We start from the raw sequence: 21,667 nt of genomic DNA on the forward strand, positions 1-21,667 counted from the left end.
AAAGTTCAGGTTTTCGATTATTCTTGGATATGCAATCGAAAGACAACGAGGGAAACGTCACGGAGGCTGGAAATCCAATACTGTCGCAGAAGGTTATGTTCTGTTACTATAATAATTAGCGTTAATTGTAAATAATATTCAAATGAATTCAATTTGTCATCTTTTTTCAATTCTAAATCAATTTCCAGGTTATATCAAAATTATTTCATGTTATTCTTTACATTACATCAAGGTCAATGACATTATTGTTCCTCGGAAAAAATCAATACTTTCGCGTCTGCGTACATCTCACAATATACGAGCTATGCACAAGGTCACTTCCGATCTTCAGTCAGATACAAATAAAATGAATACTTCTGAATAATTTCAAGTTAGAAATATGGTCGAGCATAAAAAGTCGTATGAAACTTGCCTATAATGATAATTAAGACGTTCGTATGAAAATTATGAAACTTGCTTGCGCTCGTTTCATAAACAAACATACTCGCGTCTTAATTACTACCATTATAGGCTCGTTGCATAATGTACTATTCCTATACGTACAGATATAATGACCACACGGCTGTGGTGTACAAAATTATTAACTTCACTACATCAAATACTTATATTTCTCTTCTATTTTTCGTTATTATTGTTCTGAATTTTGTACTACAGTATAAGACGTTGGTGTCGCGCGCTCTCCCAGATAACATACGCAGCGTGTATTACTCCACTACATTTGCTTTTCGCCACTTCAGCTTATCTTTCATCTCCGAATTGTGAAGAAGCATTTTCCTGACGAATGACTTGTGACTCCCCTGTTGCCAACTTTGAAGAGTCTTTGATCTCCCCCATACGTTCTTCCCTCATGAGCGCCTCTCAGGCACAGCCGCGACTCTCTTATTTGCAGGAGAGGGAAGCGAAATAAGTTGCAGTAACCATGTTTGACCTATTAAAATGTAGATTTGTCAGGCTTAACATGAAATTGATGACTGGTTCGCCTTAAACGGTTCCATCGTCTTGTTTCATACAAGCAAAGTTGAACATTTGATTGTATAAATCATAAAATGCTGCTAGATAAATTAGATTATTATGGAATTAAAGGTGTTGCACACCAATGGTTTCACTCATATCTCATAGATAGGAAACAGAAAGTTGAAATCAATACAACTATTAAATCTGCATCGACATGGGGAACTATTGATAATGGAATTCCTCAAGGATCAATATTAGGTCCCCTACTTTTTCTAGTGTTTATAAATGATATTGCTCCCCTAATAAAAGATTTAGGTCATCACATATTACTTGCAGATGACACAAATATAGTAATTACAGCCAATAACTCCAACACATTCCAATCTTCAACAGAGGAAATTCTCTTCAAAATATGTGACTGGTTCTTAGTCAATAAATTGGTACTAAATTGTAACAAAACTAACATAATTCAATTTAAATCCTGTGCAAATTCAACCTCGCAAACTTCTAGCGCAATAGTTAACAACAGATCCGTATTAGAAACAACGACAACCAAATTTCTTGGCTTAAAAATCGATAATGTGTTAAATTGGAAAAATCATATTAAAGAAATTACTCCCAAACTAAATTCAGCTTGTTTTGCTATTAGAACTATGCAAAAGGTAGTAAATATCAATACCTTAAAAACAATATACTTTGCATACTTCCACTCGGTAATGAGTTTTGGAATAATATTCTGGGGAAATTCCACAGATAGTAACAGTATATTTCTATTACAAAAAAGAGTAATTAGAATAATAGTAGGTGCCAAATCTAGGGAATCGTGTAGGACTATTTTAAAAAAAACTACAAATAATGCCCATGGCTTGTCAGTATATCTTTTTTATTAATAGTTTTCCTCGTATGTAATCGTGAAAACTTTGTAACTAATTCAAGAGTTCATAGCATAAATACACGTCAAAAAATTACTTTCATACTCCATCGGCAAGTCTATCGTGCTATCAAAAAGGAGTGCGTTATATGGCAGTAAAAATTTTTAATAGCCTCCCTATCGATATAAAAAATGAAACTCAAAACATAAGATTATTTAGGGCCAAATTAAAGAAGTACCTAATTTCTCACGCCTTCTATTCTGTAAGTGAATTCATGACATTCAATAACACTTCATGAAATTGATACTAAAACTTTGTGTTGTACTAGTAGACTATATTGTAAATCTCGTCTGTATATATTTCATCTAGACTGTGACTATGAATTAAGACTTTATAATAGTATTAAGTTTTTTGACTTGTTCCATATTCTAGCTGTAAGCATGTATGAATACCATGGAATGTTAATAAATACAATACAATACAATACAGAACAATTACTCGTAAAGAATTACTGTTACAAGTGACACGTAAATTTCGCATAAAAACCTACCAAACCTGAAATACGTAAAAAAAAAACTGGAATAAATTTAATAATAACATTTAAAGGAAACATATGGAAGAAAATAAAAACAACTTTCTACGTGCTCTTCGCCTCACATTACGAACTGCCACGTCCGCATCACGTGTTAGTAACGCGATGCGTGTGCGAGCGCGTCATATTCTATATTTAGCGTTCACACAGGAAAAGCCCTTCCTTGTTACTCAGTGCACAGGGCGTAACGAAAAAGCTAGGCAAAAGTTGTGTAGATTTCTTACATGTGTAAAAAATTGTTACATCAGCATGAATCTTGAAATGCTTGGTTTCTGATTGTGAGTAGAAATTGGGAGTGTGATATGGTGCACTCCAGAACGTGCGATTGCTGGAATTATTTTGAAGCATTTATTTTCATTCCTTTCCGAAAATATGTTTAAGGAGGGACGGATGAGAAATAAAATTATGTTACTAAATTGCCTACAACATTCACATTTTTGGACCTAGAACCTTGAAATTTGAAATATTAGTTTAAACAGAATTTTTTTAGTTTCAATTTTTTTTTCAGAATTTTACGAATAACAGTTTTTATTTTTCAAAATTTTCGTTTACAAAATTGAAAAATGATGTAAACTTACCTTTTTCTAAAAATTTGCTAAACCAATAAGCCTAAAACTTTGCACATGTGTTACAAATACCTAAAGTAACATTTCCTTGCAACTAAATATTTTATTTAGGCTTTATTTATATGGTAAGCATTAAATTAAAAAACCATGGAAATACTCAGTTTTACAATGGCATGAAGGCATGGTTTGATCATGAGCAGGACGAGATAATAAGTAGCCTATGCTGTACTTCTGCCCTGCTAAGCAAAAGTGCCGTATCCGCAGGAAAATGGAAAAATCGGGTTTTCGCACTTCATACGATTTTGTAAAAAGGTAAAAAGGTATCCCCGTAACATGCCATGAAGGCATTTCGGGGGCATGGAGGTAGAGCCCCATGCTTTCCATGACCTCGGCACTAGAATGAGGTGGTGTGGTCGGCACCACGCTCTGACCGCCTTTTACCCCCGGGAAAGATCCGGTACTCAATTTTATAGGAGGCTGAGTGAACCTCGGGACCGTTCTGAAAGTTTGGCAACGAGAAAAAATCCTGTCACCACCTGGGATCGAACCCAGGACCTTCCAGTCCGTAGCCAGCTGCTCTACCAACTGAGCTACCCGGCCGCCCCATACGATTTTGTACTGTCAGGAATTCATTGGACTAAGCAAAAATGCGGTATCTGCAGTGACAAATGAAATATAAGCTTTTTATTTTGCCGTATGTGCTCAAAATCGCTAGATAAACTAAGCAAGACTGCACTATGTCTCTCATGCTACGCAAAAGTGCGGTATGTGAGTTTCAGATACTGCAGTGTTGCTTAGTACAAGCATATGCCGCGGTCTTTCTTAGCATTGTCACACTATTTTTATCCACATGCCGCTTTCTGCTTCAGTCTCCACCTGACAGTGTTATGTTAAACAGCAGTAAAAAAAAACAATTTAAAATGTCTCCCAAAAAGCAGAAAAGAACATACGACTTTGAAGATTTTGTACTTTGAAGATGCAGATAATGGAAAAATGGAACTAATAAAGATGGATCACACAAACTTCTACAAGTGGAAAGATTGTATGTATGTATTTATTCAAACTGCAATGGGTATATACCCGGTGGCAGTGGTAACTAATTACACTCAATAATGACAATAATAAACTTATTAATTAAAAATACAATTAATAATAATACTAATAATTAATACTAACAATAATTAATAATAACAACAACAACAACAGGGAATATACTAAATTAAATGAAACGATCACTTAAAAAATAACATTTGAAATAAATCTAATTTGTATCTTAAAACTAAGATCGAACTAAAACTCACGAGTATGATATGTTCATATCTGCACAAGTACCTTCAAATTACACTCATTTCGCTGTCAACTCACTCACTGCACTGGAACTACGACACATTTCACTGATTCTATCCTGATTTCACTAACACTTCAAAAACATTTCACTGTTCAAATACTTTGCACTGTCACTATAATGCACTGCCACTACACTGCCCATCAGAAAAAAGCTGCAAAATAACTACCTTACCTCAAGGATATCGTTCATGTAAAATCAGTGAGAGGTAGCTGTGTATTGAAGTACAAAACAACATGCAATGAAACTGAAAGTTACAGAACTTTAGATTTCCTACAAAAGAAAGCACAGAAAAGATATGACATGCAATTGCCTGAACATCTGAATAAGCTCTATGGATTTGATCTCGAGAACAGAGATAGAATTGTGAACACCTTGAAAGAAGGCATTCCAGAAAACAATGCAATTTTGGCGAGATTTACCAATTCAGTAAATATTTTGTGCATACTTATGTTTAAAGATTGACTATTATTAATAATATTATATTGTCAATACTATCATTTTTAAATGGCTTACATAAATTGTAATTTTTTTGTCTTTCATAATGTCATGATAATATTGTCGTAAAAAATCTGTTTGAATAATAAAATAATAGAAAGAGTAAATGCCTTCACTTATCTTGGCTATACACTATCATCTTATGATGAAGTAGATATTGCTGAAAAAATATGTAAATATAATAAAACAATGGGGATCATTAATAAAATCATGAAACCTTCACTAGTACAAAGACACACAAGAATAGGCTTGTATAAAACCTTAGCACAGCCAGTATTAAGCTACGGTAGTGAAGCGTGGACTGTGAAGAATAAAGATGTCAGTAGAATAACAGCAAGTGAGATGAGGTTCATGAGAGCAACAGCTGGATATACTCGCTGGGATCATAAAAAAAATGAGGACATAATGCAAGAACTTCAAATAGAACCCATTATGCAGTTCATCAGCAAATATCAACTTCAGTGGAAGGGTCATCTCGAACGAATGAATCGATGCAGAATTCCAAAAGCACTGTTTCATTACCATCCATATGGCAAAAGATCTCTAGGCCGTCCAAAGAAGAGATGGACTGAAAATTCTAGTTTGAGACCGTAACAGGCCAATTGGCCTAATAATTGTTAGGAAGATGATGATGATGATGATGATAATGATGATGATGATGTCATGTTGTGAAATAATTAGAAAGGCTTTATCACATGTATTCAATGGGTTTCTGCATTTGCCATTGCATATTATTATTCATGTAGCGTTATTAATTAAAATAGAGAATCGTCAACTTAAAAACTTCAACATAAGACGCGCCTAGAATCATAAGGGCCTAAAGCAAACTGTGGTGATCTGTATAATTGAGCATTTATGTATCTGATATATTTTAATAGATATTGAGGGATGTATAATATTGTACCATGAATAAATTAAACTTCACATATTAGGAATCTGAATAATAATTTGAACTTCATAAATTAATGTCAATTTTTCTCAGAACTTCAATCCTGTGCTTTGGACCCTTACGGTTCTGGATACCTGTTCTTTAATTTATTAATTCTATGTAGATACCGCACTCCTCCTTAGCAGGGCGTCGACATACGGCATTTTGTAAAGTTAAGGCAGATATTTTAATATCAAATCATGTATCTACAGTTTCTGTTAAATTACGGCACTTACCCTTAGCAGGGCAGACTTATTCTGGCTGTAAGGTCAAGAAGCAGATGTTCCAGATATAAATCTGAATTATCTAAATAATGATTACTGAAAAGATGCCAGTTCTCTCGCATTAATTTATTGGAAAGAGAAAGTTTCCATCTCTTTTTACTGAAGAAAACACCATTTGACTCCTAATTCTCAACCCCTAACTTTAGAGTTATAAGAATTTGGTTTACCACTCGCACCATAACCTTACTTTCTTATATCTATGAAAACTTCACACCATTTTCTGCCTTTTTTGATGTAGATTTTCTGGAGAATTACCAAAAAAATTTTATCCATACTACCTATGATCATTATTTGTTATTCAATTTAAATGCATTTAGTAACAAAAGTCGAACGTGTTTTATTTCAGTCCATATCCCAACAGGATAAGGAAGGGGGTATTAAAGGAGAATACATGATTCATTCGGAATATACCGGTATATATGATTACCGTAGTCATAGGCCTAGGCCTACTTAAAATTGTCATTACTTCAATTCTTGCCGACGGGGAAGACTGCGAAGTGCTATTAAAACTTGCAGTTCAGAACTTCTGGATCCACTTGCTTCAAATCTTCTTTTACATCAGCAATCGACATTTTCCTTCAAAATCCTCATCGTTTAATGTAAATGAGTCAAAACGAGTTTTGTACTGCTATATTTTTGTATTTCCACCATTGATGTTAAGAAACATTAATTCCCGCTTTTGGTCTCTCCCATAATTTAATTTATAATTCAGTAAATACAAAAATATTCTTTGTTCTTAACTTCTATGATAAAATGTCTAGCTTTCATTAATCAGGTAATCTTGTCGTACTTTAATTTTTATTGTAATTGTAATTGTAATTTTATTGTTCATAACGGCCTTATCTCTACCATATTAAATAAATAAATACTAAATACTAAATATTTCACATTTAAAATCTCAAAACTAAATGCATCACAAAATGCAAGTAGCTCCCTGCCTTCTGCATTAACCACCTTACCTTTATTGTATCTGTTTGCTTTTCTCACTTCCTTTTCACCGTCCATCCAATCTTCGAAAGAAATATTTTCTATTCTGATCCTCGAATTAGAATCCCCAATTAACAATAATGACGCATCGGGATGCGTACACGCAAATGTACCGCTCTCTCCACGAGGTCTTCGTAGAAGGACGGGTTGCAGTACTTCGATGGTGATGGCTATTTGTGTAAGCCAATAATTATCATTAATATAGCGCCACTGCTTATACTAGCACATCACACCTTCTAAATTAATATCAATTTCTCTAACGTCCATCCAATCGTGCGTTTTATAGAACATTTTAAATAGTTTATTAGCAAGACTGACAATGAATATTGTTCTTGGAACAACTTCGTCTATACTTATGTCAGAATTTTTTCTTGTAAGAAACAGAAGACGGACTGTTTGCATTGATCCAATCATAGACTGATAGCCCACATAGACATATAGACCCTCTATCGGATTGGATCTGCATTACAGCTCCATGAGATTCCACAGGGAATGTTACACGGAGATGGAAGCTATAGGGATCTCCAATTTTGGTACTAGTGCCACACTTTCATTAACAAAAAATATTTTGCTGCGAAACTATAATGGACAAATTTGTTTTCCAGACAACATAAATTATATTACAACAACATTTGAATACTACTGTAGGAATGAAGTGCTTGTTGTCGAACCCATTACCTTGTATTAATTAGTGTAAGGTCACGTATAGCGACACTTGAAATTGATGGCCTCTCATTTCCGATGTTTACTTGTTCACAGCTCTTGGGGCGGAGGGCGTATCGGTATTGCCACCATTACATCATCATATGAAGAGGTTCAGCGGTCTCTACACGGGTCCTTACTTCGACCCTTCAACAACCACCAACATAACAACCCAACTTGGCACCCACGCCTACCTGCCCTGCAAAGTGAAACAGCTTGGTAACAAATCGGTAAGTCTAGAATTCATTAACTTAAATGAGAGAAGTAGCCTTTCTTATTTCGATCCTTATTCGTAAGCGACCTAAATTTAAAATGTGTACTTATCTAGGAAATCCCTTTTTAATCCGTAGGCCTACGAATGCAGCCTCATAGAGCCAAATGCTTCAGATCATTTTAGGCTTCTGTACGTATTAACAGTTTGGTTGCATATAAATACCATTATGCTTTACAGGGATTGATTTTTTTCCACTCGTTCTACTAATGTATTTGGAACTAGCCATACCCGTGCGCTTTGCTGCACATCTTGTTATAAATGATAAATGTCATTGTCTTAAATCTGTTATATTTCCAAATACAGCTTTATTATTATTTTTCATGAATCGGCCTAGGCCTAATTATACGATGAAAGAGTAATGGAACTTAGAAAAATTCTCTCCGGCGCCGGGATTTGAACCCGGGTTTTCAGCTCTACGTGCTGACGCTTTATCCACTAAGCCAATCCGAATTCTACGCCGGCGTCGGAAGAATCGTCTCCGTTTTAAGTTCCAACTCTTGGGTTCCCTCTAGTGGCCGCCCTCTGCACTACGTCATAGATATATATGAACCTGGGACCGAAGTCCACACATGTGCTGAGGTGCACTCGTAATGAGTGACTAGTTGGCCGGGATCCGACGGAATAAGCACCGTTTTAAATCACGAAGTGATTTACGCATATCATATATATTATTTTAATGTACCGAAGTACATATGATATTTCCATGCAGATCTTCTGCGTCATCATACGATGGCTTAGTGGATAAAGCGTCAGCATGTAGAGCTGAAAACCCGGGTTCAAATTCCGGCGCCGGAGATAATTTTTCTCCGTTCCATTACTCTTTGATCGTATGATGACGCAGAATATCTGCATGGAAATATCATATGTACTTCGGTACATTATAATAATATATAGGCCTAATTAGTTTATTATAAGTTATAAGTCGTTTGTTCCTCAATTATTTTCAAAGTTGTGTTTAGAAGTATGAATGTAACTATTATTACCATGCAATAGTTGCTGGAGTTGTTTAATTCTTCTTTTAAGCTTGGTATCACGTTAGACCTAACAGCGTCTGAAACAGAATATATTTGAAGACATTATTACAAAAACAGCACTAGTCATTTTTAATAAAATTGAGTTAAGGACACATTTGCTACTTTTTCAAGTGTTTATGGACTCCAAAAATGACGCATGTCAGGTGCAATAGCCTCAAAGATAAACAGCAGTTATACGTAAACAGACATGCGTTGTTCTTTTATTTATTTTATTGGGTTATTTTACGACGCTCTATCAACATCTAGGTTATTTAGCGCATTTGCTCGTATTGGGTTGAGGGAAACCCCAGAAAAAACCTCAACCAGGTAACTTGCCCCGACCGGGATTCGAACCCGGGCCACCTGGTTTCGCAGCCAGACGCGCTGACCGTTACTCCATAGGTGTGGACTGCGTTGTTCTATTTATTTTTATTGTTCTCCTGAAAAATAGCAATTTTGGCAAGGGTTGTTTTTGTAATAATGTCTTCGTTTGTAAGAACTGAGGATTATTCTCTCAGCTGGGAGAAGGCTACCGGTATGTCACCCAACGGCACCACTTGGAATAAGGTGTTGCACTGCCTTATATTATTTAAAACGTGTGTTAATATCGGATGTACTACTATAAGTAAATTTTTAAATGGTTGTGGGGGATCTTGAGTCTCAGAAATAACAAAGGTTCCAGCAGAACAACATAATGCGTTTGGTTCATTACCCCATTTTTGCGTTTATTTTATCCGTTTTATCTATTTGAACATCATTAAAATGAGCATAATCGATATTTAGATCGTAATGGAATGCTAACATACATATAAACTCTCGACCACGCTGTCTAGTTCTAGCAATACGCTCTCGTTTGTTAATTCTCTGAGAACGTTCAGCGTTGTTTTTCTTCCCTGGTAAGTTCCAACTCTCTTATTGGCTTGTCCATTAAAGCGTTCGATGCTAGTTTCTCTTGCTCAAACCACTGAAATGTTTGCATAGTTATTTAAAAAACGATTATCCTGTTCTTCCGCACTCTTATTAAGTCTCCGAATTTTTTTGTCTTCAGGCAGAAGTGTTTCGGTATAACTAAGACTTTAGACTTGGTATTTTCAAGTATAGCACAGGTGTGCCTGCCTACCGTTAATGTATAAAATCGTTTCTCACAGAACACTACCCGAAATTAGTATTGTCCAACTTATACTTATCCATTAAATGAACGAAACAAGAATTCAAAACACCACATGCACTACTGCTCCTCTAGCAGGCAACATCAACCTTTACAATACAGGTTCATATTATATGAATATGAAGAGCCGGAAATCCCATTAGGGTAACGGCCTTCTACAGTAGTGTAGGGTGAGCTGAAGGTGTACTACACTTGGGGAGCCAGTCCAGAGAGCTTATGCTATAAACTTACAATCTAGACACATAAAAATGTATACAAACTAAACACAAAAATCCAGAGAAACTAAATACTTAAATTACATAAACTAAACACAAAAATTATAGAAACTAAACACAAAAACTATACAAATTAAAGACAAAAAAAACTATACAAACTAAGCACACAAACAGACTATCCAGACTAAACTTATACAAACTAAACATATAAATTATACGAAATAAACACAAAAAACTACATAAACTAAACACATTAATAATACGATCTGAACACATAAAATTATACCAACTAAACACACAATCAAACTATCTGAATTAACACAGAAAAACTACAGAAACTAAACACAAATTACACAAACTAAACATGTAATCAAACTATGCAAACTAAATACAAAAAATATACAATCATGAATTTTACAAACCAACACACAAAGTATTTAAACTAAACACATAAAAACTATGCAAAGTAACATATAAATTATGCAATCTAAACACGCAAATTATCCAAAGTAAACACACAAAACTACACAAACTAAACACATAAATTATACCAATACACAACTACACAGTTTACATATTGTTCGTCATGGTTTCCTCCAGTCTTTTCCATGCTTGTCTGTGCCCCGCTGTCCTCGTCCATTGAGTTCCAGTCTCTCTCTGGAACATCTGCTCCTTGGACGTTTTCTGCTTCTTTTTCCAATGCGCGGATCCCACATAGTCCACTTGATATATATACAGGGGAAAATAATATGGCTTTAAGAATTTATACTTTATCCTTGTAAGCAAACACTACGTGGTAGCAAGTTCTTTGATACAGGCCTATACCTTCAGCTGCGGTCCCTTCATTTTCAGTGGGTGTTCTTGAAATGAACGGGTTTCAAATGAAATGTAGTCAGCATTGCATAAATAATTTCCGCTAGGTCATTGTAGATGACGTTGGACACAAGTTGTCTTTGGCAAGGGAAGATAAGTATTGTCTCTAAATACGGATTCGGCATTTCTGAATTGAGGAAATCAAGACGAAGTGACGTTCTTCGGTACGGCCCTGAGAGATGGAAGCTGTTGTGTAGTACGAGCGTTACGACATAGGACAGGCCAGCCAGTCAGCGTGACTGTGCACTTGGCCGTTAAGGTGCGATACTCAACTAAGACTCAGGCAGCCACACGTATTGATTTTCACGTGCACCACCTCCACTGCTCCTACCTCACATCTTCTTCCGTTTATGCAATCCCGTCATGTTTAATCACTTTCACAAATATGCCTCACCTACGTAACCAGAGCGCCTAACACTTCCAGGCCAAATCAAACTATCAAAGAACAAAACCCGCTGCACCTTCTTCGATGAAATCATTGAGTGAGACAAGATTCTTCACTGGTCCGAATTCGTTAATACTTCTTATTTTACAAAGTGGTCAATAGACAATTTAATGGTCCACACCTGTGGAGTAACGGCCAGCGCGTCTGGCCGCGAAACCAGGTGGCCCGGGTTCGAATCCTGGTCGGAGCAAGTTACGTGGTTGAGGTTTTTTCCGGGGTTTTCACTCAACCCAATACGAGCAAATGTTGGGTAACTTTCGGTGCTGGACCCCGGACTCATTTCACCGGCATTATCACCTTCACCTCATTCAGACGCTAAATAACCTGTGTTTTTGATACAGCGTCGTAAAATAACCCAATAAAATAAAAAAAATTAATAAAAATAATATAATGTACACAACGTAGGATTTTACAGCTTGCAGAGTACCAGATGCCGTGCTTAAACGTAGTAGGCCTAATATGTAAAAGTAGCTTTTCCTTCAGATTATAATGTAAAATTATGACATGTGTTGAGGCATCTCTTGTTGTTGTCCTGCCTCATAGCCGATGTGTTGAGGCATCTCTTGTTGTTGTCCTGCCTCATAGCCGATGTGTTGAGGCATCTCTTGTTGTCCTGCCTCATAGCCGGAGTGTTGAGGCATCTCTTGTTGTTGTCCTGCCTCATAGCCGGTGTGTTGTGGCATCTCTTGTTCTGCCTCATAGCCGATGTGTTGAGGCATCTCTTGTTGTCCTGCCTCATAGCCGGTGTGTTGAGGCATCTCTTGTTGTTGTCCTGCCTCATAGCCGGTGTGTTGAGGCATCTCTTGTTGTTGTCCTGCCTCATAGCCGGTGTGTTGAGGCATCTCTTGTTGTCCTGCCTCATAGCCGATGTGTTGAGGCATCTCTTGTTGTCCTGCCTCATAGCCGGAGTGTTGAGGCATCTCTTGTTGTTGTCCTGCCTCATAGCCGGTGTGTTGAGGCATCTCTTGTTGTTGTCCTGCCTCATAGCCGGTGTGTTGAGGCATCTCTTGTTATCCTGCCTCATAGCCGGAGTGTTGAGGCATCTCTTGTTGTTGTCCTGCCTCATAGCCGGTGTGTTGTGGCATCTCTTGTTATCCTGCCTCATAGCCGGTGTGTTGAGGCATCTCTTGTTGTTGTCCTGCCTCATAACCGGTGTGTTGAGGCATCTCTTGTTGTCCTGCCTCATAGCCGATGTGTTGAGGCATCTCTTGTTGTCCTGCCTCATAGCCGGAGTGTTGAGGCATCTCTTGTTGTTGTCCTGCCTCATAGCCGGTGTGTTGAGGCATCTCTTGTTGTCCTGCCTCATAGCCGGAGTGTTGAGGCATCTCTTGTTGTCCTGCCTCATAGCCGATGTGTTGAGGCATCTCTTGTTGTCCTGCCTCATAGCCGATGTGTTGAGGCATCTCTTGTTGTCCTGCCTCATAGCCGATGTGTTGAGGCATCTCTTGTTGTTGTCCTGCCTCATAGCCGGTGTTTTGAGGCATCCTGCTTATACGGAATGCGTTGTGATTCGAGTCCTTGTGCGGAACATTAATTTGTGTTTCATAGGATTTCAGCATGTGTATGACACCATTGTCCAGCTAACATAACTTTGCGGAACCACGTTAAGTAGCTAAACTAGCTGTAACGCCGACCACACTTGAGCTCGTGCTGTTGGACAATCCTTCACCTCTGCCGACGCGTGTGGACCCGAGGAAGGCATGCGACTGCGTGGCAGAGGCGTTTGAGGTCAGTCGTACCTCGGATTAGGCTAATTTGCATGAACATTCATTAGCATCAAAAAGCACAAATTCCGTTATTCGTCATTTATAAATTGTTGTATGCATACAATCGAATTTAGTGATAGATCTGAACATCCATTTATGCAGTTGAAAAAAATGATGAAATTGAAAGCATTTTCGTTGTAATTCCGGATTAATCGTCCAGCCTGTCAACATAGTAATGCTAATATTCTCTCTGTATTTGAATTCGCGCTTTTGACAATCTACAACCTTTGATGCAACCTGATATTTAATCATAAACATTTTCATCTAATGTTAGCATCAATGTGCGTATGCATTCATGCATGCTTTCTACTAATTGAATATCTTATTACAAAAAGCGACCTCTGATTGAGGTTCTGGCTGATATGTAGCCTATATCTATTATCAGGCAGTACATCTCACTTGACGATATGTGTCAAAGAAAGAACATGTGTTTGAATGCATCTGAAGTCTGATTAATGTAATGTGTTACTAGTCAGCGATATATGCAATAAAGGAAGTAAGGAACTGGAATCCTAACCTATTATCTTCTGGCCTAGTTGCCTCATGAGCAATACTTTATTGGTGTCACTTATGAGTAGAGTCAGGGGGAAATATCTCGTTGCTTGTAATGTGAACGATTTGCGAGTATAGCTTATCTGGGACGAGTGTGGAAGACTCGATTCAGGTAACCTGAACTGTAAACAGTAGAGTCAGGGGTGTATAAGTAGCGGACTACAGTACTTACTTACTGGCTTTTAAAGAACCCGGAGGTTCATTGCCGCCCTCACATAAGTCCGCCATCGGTCCCTATCCTGAGCAAGATTAATCCATTCTCTGTCATCATATCCCATCTTCCTCAAATCCATTTTAATATTATCTTCCCATCTACGTCTCGGCCTCCCTAAAGAACTTTTTCCCTCCGGCCTCCCAACTAACACTCTATATGCATTTATGGATTCGCCCATACGTGCTACATGCCCTGCCCATCTCAAACGTCTGGATTTAATGTTGCTAATTATGTCAGGTGAAGAATACAATGCGTGCAGTTCTGTGTTGTGTAACTGTCTCCATTCTCCTGTAACTTCATCCCTCTTAGCCCCAAATATTTTCCTAAGCACCTTATTCTCAAACACCCTTAACCTATGTTCCTCTCTCAAAGCGAGAGTCCAAGTTTCACAACCATACAAGACAACCAGTAATATAACTGTTTTATAAATTCTAACTTTCAGATTTTTTGACAGCAGACTGGATGATAAAAGCTTCTCAACCGAATAATAACAGGCATTTCCCATATTTATTCTGTGTTTAATTTCCTCCCAAGTGTCATTTATACGAGTATTTGTTACTGTTGCTCCAAGATATTAACTTCAGTACAGTACAAATATTAACAAGAGATGTGAAACAATTTATAGTCTACAGTAAACAAATCATTTTACATTGTAATAATCATTAAACATGTAAAACTGAAAATGTAAGAAATCACAACATACGTAGATACCTCTCTATCTGGTTAATAAAGATAGTTTGTGCAATGCAAAATATACTAGATATCAATTTGTATCCTCATCCTTTGTTCGTCAAACACATTGCAATGAATAGCAGTATTTTTTAACATTTCAAAAGTGAAGTTTCTCCTCTGATGGGAGAGTACAGAAATGTTGTTAACCGTGTTCAAAAGTTGATGGAGTTTTGTGAGTTTCTAGCAAACAATTTCTTTATTTTAACCCTTGTAGTATAGTCAGAGTTGTTCTCTAAAATGATTTTCATTTTGAGCTGCACTCTTTCTGTTGCAGTTCCAGGAGCTGCTCTGAGGTTACCTGTTTGTTTAATAAAGTTTTTCTACAAATCACAAGGAATCAGGCATTTAAATATTTGTCGTTTCTAAATTCCTAATGTTTTTTTTTTTTATAAGATTTAATTTAGGTCGCATAACTTCTGGGTTTTTGCTGCTACAATATTCATATAGCCTACAGAAAAATACCTTCCAAGCAATGAACATTACAAACAAAGTACACAATATATTACAATGTATCTGGAGGTGCAAAAAAGAGTAAACAAGAAGATAATGAAAAGAATATATGAACAGTATAGATTTTGCAATCAAATAATATTGTACAAAGAAATTTCTTTAAAGAATTGGATTACTTGTGGAGAACATTTGTATCGTTGAGTGCTGTAGGTCTGTCGTTTGGTATATTGTACTTTTTCCTAGAGGTGTGGTATCTTTCTAATGGTTTTGTCGCGTCTGTAAATTTGTTTTTAATGAATAATAAATTTTCATATAGTTTGCTTGAAACAAGCGGTTTTGCAGATCTTACGGCAAAGGTGTGTTCAGTATTACAGTGTTGCTCTAACGATTTTCGTTTTCAATCTCTAAATTTATGCACGATATAACTGACATTGGATTTTTTTCTATTCGTTATGATATTTTGTGACCAAATTTCTCCAATGATGTATTTACTGTGGCAACACGTGATGTTTATGACATTATTGAACTTCAAGTAACCATAGAATAGACTATGAAGACGGAGCGACTGCAAAACAACCTTAGCATATCGTACAGCCCTGAGCATGCTATGGCGTCGTAGGTACTTGATTGTAGCTTCAGCGGGTACGTGTCCAGCTGTACTTATGAGGTTCAAAGCAGTCTTTGGGCAGTTGACTAAACAACAACGTTATAATAGCATTAAGGTCTTTTGTATTCGTATTTTCACTTTCTCTACTGCCAAATTAAATAAAATAGCGCAACAAACCTCTCAACGATCATCTACAACAGCGGTGGCGAAAATGTAATCGTGCGCAGAGCCACTGTGTAACCTACAACGTGCATAGCACCTATGGAGGGAGGCGGGACACCCGAAGGGGAAGTGAAGTAACTGTCTGACTTATTAACGGATTTTCATTTTCCTTACGTCAAGCACTGAAATATAATTTTATACAGTACAAGGCTACAAACTAATGTTTAGTACGTGTGACGAAGAAAGAAATGAACAATAAATGAACAATATCACAACCTAAAATTAACTGTCTCCAGAATGTCTCTGCGACAGAGTTTCAAAATCAGGAATTATGTCACTTACTGCCAGTCGTAGTTGATCACGAAGGTATTTGTCTGTCAGTCGTGACTAAATGTGGGTTTTACTATTTTCATTGTTGAATATAATGTTTCACAAACGTAAGTTGTAGCGAACATGGCTTCAACAGAGCAAGCGAAAGAACTAAGCTTCGGATATTTATTTTTTGGCAAAGATTTGAAAGTTCAACATTTGTCAAGTCCTTACATCTAGCTTTCATTTAACATCACATTGTAAATCAGTGAGTTCAAATTGAAGAGCTAACCGCATTATTCGTACATCTGCTGAAAAAGTGTGGTGATGATGATGATGATGATGATGATGATGATGATGATGATGATGATGATGATGATGATGACGATGACAACAACAATAACACTTAACCTTTTAATGTTTCATGAGTAACATGTAGTATAATGCCGTTTTATGTTATACAACCGTTTCCTCGTAATACTTGTTAACAAATCATACATTTAATATTCTCATAATATTGACAGCAAAAAAATGCGTCCTCCCATCCTACTTGAAACTTTCGTACATGGTTTCGAGAGAGACATATGCCACTCGCAGGTGTGAGACAAATACAAATGGAACGGAGTTTCACTCCGGTGAGTGAGAGGGTGGGGTTGGCGGAGGTTAGAAGCAAGCGAAATGCACAGCTATCACTGCGAGCCACAATGTCTCGCGAGTCACGTTCTCGCCACGGCTGATCTACAGTATTTTCTTTTTCATTTAACAATATGAATTTCTCTAGTTTTCGACTCTTTCTTTGTTCATAGTTATTATTGTCTCCTGTGTTTAGATCCTGAATGACATCTCTTTGTGAATTAAATCCCATTTCAAAATGACGTAAGAATCACGCCCATTGGCCATCAGGAAACTCATTTTACTTCGACTGCGATGTAATGCATTGTTTTCTTATCCAACCGTACTAAACCTGAACTAATATTCGTTTGTCGTGAGCTGGCTGCAAGAGAACATCCGAGAGATGTCTGGAAGGATGTAAGAGAAGAGGCAGATGGTTGCACCGCTCTGCGAGAAAGAACGGAAGTGACGTTGAAAGCGTGTTTCACGGTTCCACTAAAGGTATGATCTGAAATTTTTAATCAGATCTATATTACGTTGTACGCTGGTGTACGTTCAGAAAAGGGAGGAATAGGCTATAACGTTGAAGCAGAGGCATCCCTGAGTACAGTTCAGTATTCAGTGGGGAACCTGTCAAAATCCAGGAAAGGACGAAAAAAAATTATTACGGTGATTGGTTGTAATGCCCACGAATATTTACACGGCGCACTGACATTGGTATAGAGAGAATAATGACAATAACTTTGTTCCAGCAAGGTTCAGAATCGATTTTGAGCTCGAGCTCATGCGCAGTTGCTCAATGTGCATTTCATCATAATTTGAACCGATTCAGAACCTCTTCTGAACTACCAACTTCCTGTTTCAACGTGCTTAGAACTCTTTCGCAACGGGTGAAAATGGTTTTCGATTAACAACAGGAACTGGGAGTTCTGTACTGCGCACGCATGCGCAGATGCTTTGGTCTGAGGTTGAGATTAAACCGCTTCGATACAGGACAGGTGAAAATATTATAAAATTATCGATCATGAGTGATTTGGAAGGTGATGGTGATATATTTTATGGCAAATTAAGTTCGGAAGATGAATTTAATTTTAATGTGAGAAGAAACTTAGTTCAAGAAACATTCCAACAACGTAAAACCGGACCAAGCAGCTGAATATAAATGGTCGTCAGAACGAGGAGACGAAAAGAATGAATAACTTCCCCCTGCTCTTAAACGTTAACTGATCTGCTGCTACCGATGATTATGATGATGATGATGATGGTAATGGTCAGATAATGATAATGGTGATATTGATTGAAATGCACTTCGTTGCGCTATCTCTTTATATTTTTCAGATAATTTTAGTTATGGCGTTATTGATTATATTGTTAACGTGGTAGGCTTCCCTCCATAGTACATCTGGATCTACTTACCCCTCTTCAAATTTTATTTCAACTCAGTTTCAATCGGGTCTTCAGCATGGAAAGCTGATACTTCAATACTTCATTTTTCGGCTGATGCTTCGCCAACAAAAGAATGAAATTAGCAGATTTTAAATCAGACATAGAAACAATAACGTAATGTTAATGATCATATCCCGCCCCCTGCTGATCTCTTTGATTACACTGGTCAACAATGTTAAATGTACAATTTCTGCTGTTTCTTATGTAATGTCATCTGCGAATTCCAAAAATGAAGTCAGAATTTTTCTATCACCCACCATTTTCTTGTAATTTCAGAAAATTGGTTTATTTTTATTGCTATATACAATCCTTAACGTACTAATGGAAAGAAAATATTTCAAATATTTAATTTTATTGCTTTAACAATTGACCTATAACTTTAGATCACTGTTGCCTATGAAGTCAGAATTCATAAAAATGAATTTTATTCCTCATAAGACTAATTCTTAGTTGAGTTGGAACTTACAATCATTAAACAAGTTTCATAAACCGTGTTTTCTTCGTTCTAATTTTAAGTGTGGTGAAAGTATTTTGTAAAGTGAAACATACCTCGAAATATTGTGTAAATCACAAACAATTGTTACGTTTGAGCTTAATTAACTTTGAAGGTACATTTTACTACACTAGTTGAAAGAGCTTACGAGTTCTTTTGATTGCGAAATACATGAAGACAGGAACTGGGCCGCTGAAATCTGTTGTGCTCATGTAATTTTATTAGCCTAACTGTTTGGCTAAAAGTATCCCGTCATATGCCTTTTCCAGTTCCAATGATATGCCGGGAACCTGAGAATCATTCAAAAGACTGTTCCCTTTAGGAACCACAGATCAGAAGATTACAGAGAACTTGTCAGAAAGGCTGATTCAGAACTATAACGTGATGGGGTGTCGTGTATCTGTCTAAATAACGTCTTGGATTCTCATCAATTTTCTTTTTTCTTCAAAACCTTCGTATAGTGAGCGAATTTTCATCAGGATTTTTTTGAAATGGAAAGGCTCTACCACGAAAAATGGACCCGAAATATTCTGTCAGACTACTGCTGGACACTCGAAAGAGATGTTTCTCAAGCGAGTTTAATAATAATAATAATAATTCTTCATTTATACTGGCAGAGTTAAGGCCATAGGGCTTCTCTTACACTCTACCAGGTCACAAATTATACAAGCAGTTAAAATTTAACAAAAAGTTAAAAAACAGAATACTAACATATTACTTACTTACTTACTTACTTACTTACAAATGGCTTTTAAGGAACCCGAAGGTTCATTGCCGCCCTCACATAAACCCGCCAGCGGTCCCTATCCTGTGCAAGATTAATCCAGTCTCTATCATCACACCCCACCTCCCTCAAATCCATTTTAATATTATCCTCCCATCTACGTCTCGGCCTCCCTAAAGGTCTTTTTCCCTCCGGTCTCCCAACTAACACTCTATATGCATTTCTGGATTCGCCTATACGTGCTACATGCCCTGCCCATCTCAAACGTCTGGATTTTAAGTTCCTAATTATGTTAGGTGAAGAATACAATGCGTGCAGTTCTGTGTTGTGTAACTTTCTCCATTCTCCTGTAACTTCATCCCGCTTAGCCCCAAATATTTTCCTAAGCACCTTATTCTCAAACACCCTTAACCTATGTTCCTCTCTCAGAGTGAGAGTCCAAGTTTCACAACCATACAGAAGAACCGGTAATATAACTGTTTTATAAATTCTAACTTTCAGATTTTTGGACAGCAGACTGGATGGTAAGAGCTTCTCAACCGAATAATAACACGCATTTCCCATATTTATTCTGTGTTTAATTTCCTCCCGAGTGTCATTTATATTTGTTAGTGTTGCTCCAAGATATTTGAATTTTTCCAGCTCTTCGAAGGATAAATCTCCAATTTTTATATTTCCATTTCGTACAATATTCTGGTCACGAGACATAATCATGTACTTTGTCTTTTCGGGATTTACTTCCAAACATATTACAAATAATAATAATAATAATAATAATAATAATAATAATAATAATAATAATAATAATAATAATAATAAAATCGACACTAAACAACATGAAAATAATACCATAATAGAAAAAAAAAAAGAAAGTAAAATACATTGGAATATAGTGAGAGCAACTCATTTAGTAGAAATGGTTAATATGGAAAAACGTAAGGAAGAATATATCAAAATGGAATGTAATAAAATAGTAATAAAACAGAAAATAAATACAACAATTAAATAAAATTCACGCTGTATAATATCGTATATAATATAATAATAAATTCATCGGCTGATAAAGAGAACAAAAAGGGGAAAGGAAGGAAAAAGAAATATATAGCCTATATTTTTACAAAACTATCGCAGTGAAAAGGGCTTATAACTGAAAGGAATCTAATTAAAAAAGTGCAATTTTAATTTATTTTTGAAACTAGACAATGTCCGACAGTCTCTGACATGTTGTGGTAGAGAATTCCAGACATGAGCTGCGAAGTATAGCCTAGAATTTATCTCACACACATTTTAAGTAAATAAATATGATTTTAGGTAAAATGTTACAAGGCATCAATACTAGAAAAGTCTGAAGTACATTACATAAAATTACTCAAAAACACTGGGTGATAGAAAAATTTTGAAAATAGTTCTGGAATCAGTACGAAAAATGCTATAAGAATCACACATTCTTTATCTTGTAACAAAAAATATGTTTAATTTTGTTGATCAGTGTTGTTACAAGAACTGCGCCATCAATTGGATAATTGACTTCCCCTGTACGAATGGCGGTGCATCTCTTATGAACGCCACGCCGGGCCGGGCCGGGCCGGGCGCTGCTGCTGCTATTTGATCCCCCAGCACAGAGAAGCTGCGTAACCGAATTTGCCACGCTCTGGACCGGCAGTAATGTGATTAGTTGCATACTCGTGGGATTCTGCAAATGATATTATAAGCTGTTCTCTGCAATACATAGTTGCAATGTATATGAGTTAGCTTACACTACCAGAGTTAAGGGTCACACTCAATGAGGATCGCACAGTCCTTCAGCGGAGGCTGCAATTCATCTTGTTTGTGGCAACCCTGTCCTGAAGAACTCTGCTGTTGTTAAGTAGCAAACAAAATATG

At 36.8% G+C, this 21,667-nt stretch overlaps 1 protein-coding gene across 1 annotated transcript in view; it reads left to right on the plus strand.

The window, feature by feature from the left end:
* Positions 1 to 21,667, plus strand: part of LOC138708699 (neurotrimin-like) — a 478,679-nt gene that overhangs the window by 360,570 nt on the left and 96,442 nt on the right. The window contains exon 2 of the mRNA XM_069838802.1: positions 7,786 to 7,958. Coding sequence (XP_069694903.1) covers positions 7,786 to 7,958 — 173 coding nt within the window. The remainder of the gene's footprint in view (positions 1 to 7,785; positions 7,959 to 21,667) is intronic.

Source organism: Periplaneta americana, chromosome 1, assembly GCF_040183065.1.
Source record: "Periplaneta americana isolate PAMFEO1 chromosome 1, P.americana_PAMFEO1_priV1, whole genome shotgun sequence".
Classification (NCBI taxonomy): domain Eukaryota; kingdom Metazoa; phylum Arthropoda; class Insecta; order Blattodea; family Blattidae; genus Periplaneta; species Periplaneta americana.